Here is a 10,916-nt window from a genome sequence, read left to right as displayed (position 1 = left end):
CAACCACCCAACCCAAACCATATATATATATATATATATATATATATATATATATATATATATATATAATATGTGTATATATATTACATAATATTTATATATATATATATATATATATATATCGTTTGTATATCTATTAGCTTATATTTTTGTTATTTATTTTATAATTACTTAAATTATGTGTACATTGTTTCAAATTCTTTCATTGCATTCTGCTTTCAAGACAACGGTTTTCTGGTCCGTGTAGGTAATTTTTTTTATGCGTTAGCGTGTTTGTGTGTGCGTGCATGTTGCGTGCGTGTATTTTTGACGTTTAATATATTCAGATTAATATATTTGATTCGTTTTACTCAATGGTTTTCCCGAAAACGCTACCCTACGACAGTTTCAATTCGATTTCCTGGTAGCATTTTCGTGTCTCGTAATTTATAATGTTAAAGATAAATAGCATTTGGTAGCTAATTTTCATAGTTCTTATGTGAATACGTATAAAATATATTTATATAAACAGAGTTAGTTAATTCTTTAGAAGGTTTGCATATGTTTAGAAGTGAGTTGACGATTTAGTAGCCAGCAGATCATATCACGACAAATACTTACCTTTAAGATGTTTTTTCCTTCATTGCAATAATTTGTTCAGTTCATTAGCACTTGTTTATTCGTTATTTTGATAACCTTTTGTTTTCCATCGACGAAACATATTTTGTTACCATTACTAACTTCCACAGGTAATTGACGAAATTTATTTCTACCATACAATTAGGTTACAGTTAATTGATGGACGGGGTATGATGGTTAGGTGGCGCATGAACGTAATTAGTGGACGGACATCAACTTCATCACAATTGCAAATTTGTAGACGTATTCACTCACGGTCAGTCAATTAGATTTTTAAACACGAAGTCAGGGAAACCGCAGTCGGGAAATTTCAAACGAATACTTGAACATTCCTGGACAATGTGGCTCCATCTGATTCCTGTGCCGGTGGCGTTTCACACACACACACACACACACACACACAAACACGCCAAACACACACACAAACACGCTGCCGATGTTACAACGTTTTCAAACTGACACAAAAATACTTCCTGCTAAGCTTTAATATACATAATAATAATAATGAAACGATACTAAACCAAATTCAAATGATTTTTAAATTGAAATTTTTTAAATAAGATTGTTCATCAATAATAATGCAATGTTGGTAAGAACGGTGTAGTGGTAATTTTCCAAATGAGTTTTAAAGAAATGTTTTTTAAAAAGTTTATGACTACATTTCAATGTTTTATAACTTGATTTGTATATGTATGTGTATGTATGTATGTGTGTATGTATTGTATATTCTAATTTCCAAGCTTAGATTGTAATGCAACGGATATTTAGTCGAAAAAGATCGGATAACTAAATGAAAATCTATTAACACGCGACGTATTTACATTTAATTATCCACCAGCCGGTTAGGTAGATGAAGCGCATATAATTTTAATTGACAACGACAGCAAGATGCAGACCCGGAACTAAACTATGGGAGAGGGGGAAAATTTTATGGTGCGGCATTATTTGGAAAGTTTTAAAAAATTGAAAAGTTATTTACAGAATAGTATAAGAATTAATTGGTGCTTGGAGGGAAAGGGAGCACCTAACTAATCTTTGCCCCCTCTGACAAACCTCTTAGTTCGGATCCTGGCAAAATAGTGTAAGTGAAATGAGTGATGGTCTTGGAAAAAGAAATAAGCAATGCAGACGATACAACATTAAATCAATTAACATTATTATTAAGGTAGAAGATCATTGTAATACTTAGTTCAATTTTATAAATAAAATGTAAAGCAACTTTAATGAAAATAAAACCGTTCATTGTTTCCTTAAAATTCAAATTACTTGAAAAAATAATACTTCGGTATAAAAAATTAAAAGTCGTTTAAAAATGAACAAGATTTAGTCAACTATGAAAAGATAAATTAATGCGGTGGCGAATGTTGAAAAAAGTGACAAGAACCTTATAAAAAGTAGATTGAAAAAAACTGCCAATACGAAACAAACAACGAACGAACGAGCTACAATCACAAAATGATCACAGCACGTAACAACAACATCTCAATCTTGTCATGATTTTTTAAAAATTCTTTGACAGAAAAGTCGAATCTGTGGCTCGTCAACAGAATAAAATAACGAAAAATTATGACTCATATACATTCAAACATACATTCTAACATTTCTCCAGTTGATCATACTTACATACTCAATTATTTACGTAGAGAGAATATATGCCATCTCAGATGTTCATCTGACGGCATGCGATAAAACTCAATTTCAAACCTTGACTTGGATCGTAAATTACAAAAAAAAAAATGATAGCAGCAATAAATCTAGTGTTAAGATAACTTAGGATCCTACGTCACACTGGCCTAGCTTGAAAGCAAAGAGAAACCATCTATCGTATGCAGAAGTGTATGACTGCTAATTGCATTCTCGTATACGTTGTGATTGTTTGTTTGTTTGTTTGTTAGCTAAATGTTGTGCGTTAGCCAAATAAGTGACTGTTGAGAAGTTGACTATCAATAAGAATAAGAATTATAGTTAATAAACACAATGTTCAATAACAAATACAATAACTCAACATTAACAACAACTATAGCAAAGAATTTTTCAAAAAGAACCAAAAGCAGAAACAAAACGAAAATAAAAGTTGAAATAATAATAAAATTACTGACTGCTGTTTGTCTGCGGAGAAAAGCTACATGACAAATTAACATTTGGTAAAATAGATGTATTTGAAATTCTTGTATCTTACTAGTGAAATAGATGCGTACTATGTTAAAATCTTTTTCATATCTCACTAACTTGGAAACCATTAAATTATTGCAACTGCAACAAATTAATACAAACAGCATACACTGCATTACAAGCATTCAAAAATTGAGATTGAAGATATAATTAGGTCTCTATAAATAACCAACTTTAACTTTACATTTTAAACAAGCTGTATATACAAATATATAATTATTGATGAAAATCACAGCATGTTCCGCCTTAGTTGACTTCCATTTACTATCGTTAGAAAAATCGAAAAATTAAACAGGAGTTAACTAACGCGGAACATGATGTGATTTTCATCAATAATTGCATTTCTGACAGTTTTTATCCAACAAATATATAAATATACGTGTGTGTTTATGTGTGTGTGTGTGTGTTTATGTGTGTGAGTGTTTACAGTTACACTACTGCTACTTCCACTACATTAATGAAATGAAATGCGATTAAACTTTTGAGAGATAGTGAAATATATTAGGGGGGAGCACGGCGTAGAATCTGTTCATCACCCAGGTTAGCAGTGTGGCTACTCCGTTGTAGATCTGAAATCAAGCATTAAAAATTAAACCAGAGTAAATTCAATTAATAAAATTTCTTAATGAAAATTTAATCTATCGGGTAAATGTTTCAAAATGTTACCCAATTCAGCGCTTGAAGAAGAAGTTTTTGCTGTCGATTTTTTTTTCAGAGCTTTTTACCAATAATTTATTTAATTAACTTGCAGTAATTTAACAGCTTCTTAATAAGACTTAATTATTAACATTTGAATTAAATCGGCTAACCTATTTATTCAAAAACAAACTTATCACAGCATGACACTTTATAAACGACCTAAGACCTAACTCAAAATTTGTTGAATTGTCATAAAAAAAAAGATTTTTTGATTTTCTCATAGTTACAGATGTAAAAAAATGCCGGTCATAGCTGTTCAAAAGGCAGTGTGCATTTTATAGCTGAAGGGCATCAACAATGCAGCGGCAACAGCCAGCAGCACCAACCATTCTCGTGTAATGCGTCGTTGAGTCTGGATACTGCAGTGTCAGAAGAGCCATCAGCACACTCACGGAACAAAATCCTCCAGTGAAGAGGATGTAAAAGGGGAGGTCTTTCTTTGGGTAGATTGACAGGTCGTGAAATGCTGGTGATGGAATATTTACTGACTGATTAATACAACCAGCCGTTCAAATTTCTATTCAATTATTCATTCGTTTAATCATTAATCAATATTTAATCGATCAATCAATCAACCAATCAATCAATCAGCCAACCAAAAAACCAACCAATCAATCAGTCAGTAAATTAGTCAACCGGCAAGCCAGCCAGTCAGTTAATCAATTAATGAAACAAAAAAGGAACCAACATGGTAGTAGGCTTCTATCTGTAACCTCTGTCCCCGATGGATAAGCGTAGAACATCAAACCCCTCTCCAACGGGTACGGGATCATGCGAAATGCTGGCCGATGTGAATTTCCAGAAATTTGATTCAAAATAAGAAAAAAAAACTCACAACAAATTTAAAATGCATAAAAAATAAAATAACATAATACATAAAAAATTTCTGCAAAAAAAGACACACCAACACATACAAACTACAGACTAACAAAATTAAACAAACACAAACAAACTTAGTTAAAAAATACAGAAAACGAAAAAAAGAAAAATAAAAAAAACTAACTGCCTTCCCAGGTGTAATGTAGGAGGTTCAGGGCACCATCAACCCTCTTCCAGTGCTGGAGGTGAAAGAATGCATATGCTATCCCTTCACTGTCCCCTCGCTTCAAGATGTGCTCGGGCGGCAATATCAGGGACTTCATTTCTAGCAGGTACTATGAGATGATGGTATGACGATGGTGAGGAGTAGAATAGGCTGATGGCTAAAGGAGCAGACAAGCAGTCAGTCAGACAAATAAACAGACAAACATCAGACAGACAGACAGACCTTGGGAATGTGTGGATTGAACTCGACAGCCCTGTGTATGGCCTCCACAGCCGCCATTTCAGGTGTGGTCAGACCACGACGAATAGCCATTTCCGGTGAGAACCTGATGGTGGTTTTGATAACGATGGCAGTAGTGATGATGATGATGATTTGAAGATGGCTTGTTGATGACGGTTAATTTAATAGAGGTATTATTTCTTTCTTCTCATATCATACATGTTGGTAGCATGGCCAATGTAGTTGATATCATTCAACATAAGTGCATTATTCGAAATATCAAGCCAAGTGATGAAATAGAAGGGGTTTAACAAATCATTAAATTAATTAATCAATCAACTAACCAGCCAACCAATCAATCAACCAATCAACAAACCAACCAACCAGCTAACCAACCACCAACCAACTAATTAATCAACCAACCAGCCAACCGACCAGTAAACCAACTAACTTATCAGCCACTAATCTAGCCTTCATCAGCGCAGTTGTGTAACATATTAGAGCTGATTTTGGGAGGTTGATGTCTGGATGTTGTGGAAAACAGGATGAAGTGTGAAGACGGAGCATGAAGATGGCAGTAATGATAAATTTGAAAATGACAATGATGATGGCGATGATAACTTCTTCATGAGATGAATTTTTACCTTATTATTTCATTACATTTTTTTCCTCTTCATTGTCATAATTTTCAAACAACTTGAAAATCATTTTATAAACATGGACATTGTCAACATCATCTTCTTCTTCGCCTTCATCATCATCATCATCATCGACAACAACATCATCATCCTCATCACCATCATCATCAACATCATTAATAGCAAAATCATCCAAAAACACTAAGAAACCAGCCAGCCAAAGCTAACCAACCAGCCTCAACCAACCAACCAACCCACCAACTAATCAACCAGTCAACCAAATAGTCAGCCAACCGACCCACCAACCAACCAACCATCATATTTGACTAGCAGTGCCTGAACATCAGCATACGCCTGTAGCTCAAGAAGAGCTTCAACTAAATTCTCGTGAATGTTGAACAGGTTGATGGCTGGGAAGTCTCTTATTATCTGAGTGAGGGAAGAAATGTATAAATGAATGAATGAAAATTAGTTAATTAATTGAGATCTGGATTGACAAATTAGTGAATACATTTACAAATGCAGTAAACAAACTATTAAAAAAGAGACGTAGACAAATCTTAAGCTTTATTAATAACATTCCAAATGATGATGACGAATGATGATGAAAATGATAATGTTAATAACAACAATGATGACGATGATGAGAACGATGATGACGACGACGTTGACAACGGTAGCAGTGATGACGTGCAGTGAATGACTAACCTCTCTCATCATCTTCACAGCTTCCCGAACTTTCCCCAACTTACGCAGGCACATAGCCAGCCTCCTCTTTATGTACACAAGAACGTTGACGTCACGTCCTGGTGGCGAGGACGGTGATGACGAATATGACGATGGAAAAATATGGTGAGGACGATGATGACGAATATGACGATGGACAAATGTGGTGACGATGATAAATATGATGTCGAGTTTGATGACGATGATAAAAAAAAGCTACATGGAGGACTATGATTATGAATATAATGGTGAAGATGATGATGAAAGCGATAGTAAAGATGGTCCAGATGATGAATACCATGGCGAGTATGATGATGACAAAGGTGACGAAGAACGACGGTCATGGGCAAAAAATGGTGAAGATGATGATTTGGAGTCATTTTAAATGTTATTCTATTTCGTTATGTGATGGCGCTTTCAAATTTTAACCAACTAGAGATAGATAAATTTTTAATTGATTGGTTAGAAAAACAGTAAGTAAAGATGGTCTAGGTGGCAAAAAAACAAAAGAAGACAAATAAAATGATGAAGATAATGACAAAAGAACTGAAGATGATAACAGTGAAGGAGGTGTAGGTAGATGTCAGATGATGATAAACGAGGAGGACAATGATCAAATGATGTCTACAATGATTAAAATTAAAAAAAAATGTACTTACAAGAGCCAATGCACAACTATCCACACCATCATCATCATCTTTTTACTCATCATACTCATCACAGTCATCATCATCTTCGTCATCATCATCTTCATCGTCATCCTGATCTTACTGTATATGGTTTCATTGGCCACACTGAGATACTGGGTGGCTTGGGACCTTCTGCAGTTCGTCTCTGCCACTTTGTACGCCTGTCTTAACAACTTTTCTGCCTGCAATTATCATGGTGTGAGATGATGTGAGGATATAGATGGCGGAAGCATACTTGATATAAAGAATGAAGATGATATATAGATGATAAAAACATACTTGATATCAAGGATGAGGATGATATAGATGAAGAAAACATAATTGATATCAAGGATGAAGATGATACAGATTATGAAAACATACTTAATACAGAGGATGAAGATGATATAGATTGTGAAAACGGTGTAGATACAAGTGATGAAATTTATAAAGCTGATGATAATACAAATGATAATGAATATAATAATGATGAAAATGTAGATGACATTGTTGTTAACAACAGTTAACATCATCCTCATAACCAAAACAATCATTGTTGTCACACAATCATCATTATATCATCACAGTATCATCAATATATCATCACATCATCATCATTATATCATCACATCACCCATCAAATCATCATCATTGTATCATCAAATCATCCTCTTATATCATCACACCATCATTATATCATTACAGAAGCATCATTGTATCATAATTACTTCAGATATGGTGTTGCAATCCTCTTCAGCCAATAATATCATAGCTGGGGCACAGCTGCCGGAAATAAGCATGTGAGAAAGAAGAAAAATAATTAAATGTATATGCTAAAAATGGCTGCTTTTATAAATTATTCCTAATTAATAATAATAATAACAATAAATAATAATAATAATAATATAAAAAGGTAGATAAGTAGTTAAATAATAAAAAATTATGTACATATATGACGGATAGAAAAAAAATGACAATATCCATCATCTCACCCATTCTTTTAAAAACATAATTCACAACTTATAAGGTATCATTGAATGGAACAAAATAATAATACAATACAATAATATAATTATAATAATAATAATAATAATAGTTATAATAATAAATCAGATGATATCACATAACATACTCTGGACTCATTTCTAGAACATCCCTTGCAGCAGATATGCGAGCCGATTTGTCTCTCTCCCGCCAAGCTATCTGCATGGCTGGTTTTATTAACTATCCAAAATTAATAATAATAAAAATATTAATAATATAATAAATTATTGCTATTATCATTCATGGTTGCTTTAGTTCATACAATGGAAACGTCATTTATAACATTAAGAAGAAAAAGAGCCTGAATAACCACCATTGTGACGTAGCACAATGAAACGAGAATAGCAACATGCGAGCTAAAAATCTGGAGTGACAGTATATCCAACAACAACAAACAACACAAAAAAGCAGCAAAAACATTATGCAACAACAATGTCAAAACATTCAAACAACGATAACGACAACAACAACAACAACAGATTCAACCTTCATAATCTGTTTTTCCACTGTCATATTCACATGTGAAAAATGTTTGGTGATCTTGGGCAGATAAGTTCATATCGTAATAAGTCAAAGGTTCTAAACCAGTGGCCGTCTGGAACCTTTGGTACTCTGCTCCTCTGAATAAACTCAATGGGTTTTGCCAAACTTTTGTTTCTGTAATTTTATTAATAGAGGGAAATGATTTAGATCACTCATTCCCACAAAACAATGATAATACACAAACTCTAATTAATGAATGATTGAAAAGTCATAGAAAATATTTATAATGACATTAACACTAGCATATAGATGTAAATTCAAAATACTAGAGCAAGAAAAAAACCTGGAACAACTTGATCATCACTGGCTATGTCGTCAATTTCCGATGTGTTGGGATCTGCTCCGCCGAGCAATGGTGACAAGTAGTTGATGGTGATGTGTTCGATGAATGAGATGCCATACTTCTTGTAATACCACCACTCAAATAACTGCTTTGGTGATCGTATTTATAACGTTATGCAAATTTTTAAAAAGATCCTACAATCAAACTCTACTAATACAATTTATGATATATATATATATATATATATATATATATATATATATATATATATAAATATAACTATTAACAAAAACTAATAAAAAATGAAAAAATATAGAATTTAAAAACTGTAAGCTTAACTGTAAATGTAAAAACACAAACGCTTATTTTTCACAAAAATTAATCTAAACTAGAAAACTGAAATTTTCGAATTGAGGAGATTTAATACTAACGAGTATTATAGCAGACACTAAGGAGGACAACCCTGTCATGATAATATAAAACCTTGGAGTCACTGTGATGAAATGCATTGTGGCTTGGAGGATGTATTAAATATGCATCATGATAAATTAATTCCATTTATTTATATTTCTATGCAATCTTATTCTATTCTATAAAAATTTTCTTTTATTTATTCTATGCAACTTTATTTTAACTTAAAAATAGATAAAAAATATTTCATTTATTTTTACTGATAAAAAATCATTTTAACTTATTAAATAATTATTAGTGATAATTCGCTTATTCAACTTATAATTTAATTTTATTAAAAAGCATTCAAAAAATAAAAATGTTATGCCAATAGTTAAAAATCCATTAGTAAATAAATTGTTCAACTTTTATGTTCACCAGTGTTCAATATTCATACATTATAATAGATACATTTAAATTTAAAAATAAATGAACAAATAATTAATACATTAATTTGTTTGACCATACATACATGAACAATATTAAATTTATTAATTTTTAAAAAACAACATAATGAGACAAGTAGATTAATCTTATTAATTATTTAACTTTTATGTTTTTAACATTTAAGTTTTGCAACTAAATTAAATTTGAAAAACTTTAACTTAACAAAATACACTTTCATAATTTTGTAACTTAACTATAAAAAAACTAACTAAAAACAAGATTGAGCATTCTGCCTGCCTGGCTAGCAAAATAATTATAATTTGGTTTGGAGTCTCTGTCTGATGAATACTGATATTGATTGACCAGAAGATTAGAAGAGGTTTCTGTTTGTCAGGGAATGGCAGGCCTTATTTTTATTCTGTAATTCTCTTTTGTTGTATTTGTTCATGTATTTTTCTCTCTTTTTGTATTTCACATCACTTTTTTTCTTGCCACAACTGAGTAGTTTTTCAAATAAATAAACATTAAATTATTTCTACAAATACAGCAGCGTTTTTTTATGTAAAATTACGATTCAAATCACTTTCCGATCAATCGTAAATAAATTTTATTTGCAATTAAAACCATTCATCTATCTCCCGTGTACCTATCTACTATATATAAACATAAATGAAATGACATTAGGTTGATGTCAATCTTTTCTCTCGCATCAACATTTATAAGCATACATTATAGATAGATAAATATTTTTTCACCCTGTGTATATACATATATATATATATATATATATATATACATATATATAGTTTTTACAATATTCTATTAATTCTACCAAATGTTTGGCGTTAATATGTTTGTAGTTTGTTTTTTCGATTTTTCTCATTAAAGTTTTTTGGTTACAAACATATTAACGCCAAACATTCGGTAGAATTTATAGAATATTGTAAAAATTATGGTCTATTACCAACATTTACATATATATAGATATATGAATGTATATTCATTTATATAAATAATTATATATAAATATATATATAAAGAGAGAGAGAATATCTAGAAAATAAATACATTACACATGTGAAAAATAAACAAGAATATAGATGATATGATGTTAAAATGTTGAAAAAACTTGAAATGTCTCCTTATAACATCTATGGTGAAAAACAGTGCTAGAAATCCAATGGAATCATATACTTAAAAGACTAAGAATGGAACACAACGCATTTGAAAAAAGAGTGATTATATATATATATATATATATATATATATATATATATATATATATATATATATATATATGCGAATATCGTTAAATATTTTTGCCCATTTAGCATTAATTAATTTTTTAATAAGGATTTCGGCAACACGAAGCTGTTTTATTTCGTATTTATTATCATTATGTGTCCTCCCAGGCTTACAATGTT

The 10,916-nt window shown here is 31.3% G+C and overlaps 1 protein-coding gene across 1 annotated transcript; it reads right to left on the bottom strand.

Moving 5' to 3' along the window:
* Positions 1-2,662: 2,662 nt before the first annotated feature.
* HELRODRAFT_95795 (hypothetical protein) lies at positions 2,663-9,170 on the bottom strand. The gene is made up of 14 exons (XM_009029434.1): positions 9,087-9,170; positions 8,656-8,800; positions 8,316-8,486; positions 7,918-7,996; positions 7,514-7,568; positions 6,889-6,988; positions 6,100-6,197; positions 5,706-5,820; positions 5,205-5,277; positions 4,757-4,859; positions 4,493-4,643; positions 4,178-4,270; positions 3,816-3,955; positions 2,663-3,359 (listed from the first exon to the last, which is right to left on the bottom strand). The coding sequence occupies exons 1-14, from the start codon at positions 9,162-9,164 to the stop codon at positions 3,264-3,266; spliced, it is 1,497 nt and encodes a 498-aa protein (XP_009027682.1). The 5' UTR covers positions 9,165-9,170; the 3' UTR covers positions 2,663-3,263.
* Positions 9,171-10,916: the final 1,746 nt, after the last annotated feature.

The sequence above is a fragment of the Helobdella robusta genome (assembly GCF_000326865.2).
Source record: "Helobdella robusta unplaced genomic scaffold HELROscaffold_6, whole genome shotgun sequence".
Classification (NCBI taxonomy): Eukaryota; Metazoa; Annelida; class Clitellata; order Rhynchobdellida; family Glossiphoniidae; genus Helobdella; species Helobdella robusta.
This window is presented reverse-complemented; position numbering and strand designations above follow the sequence as displayed.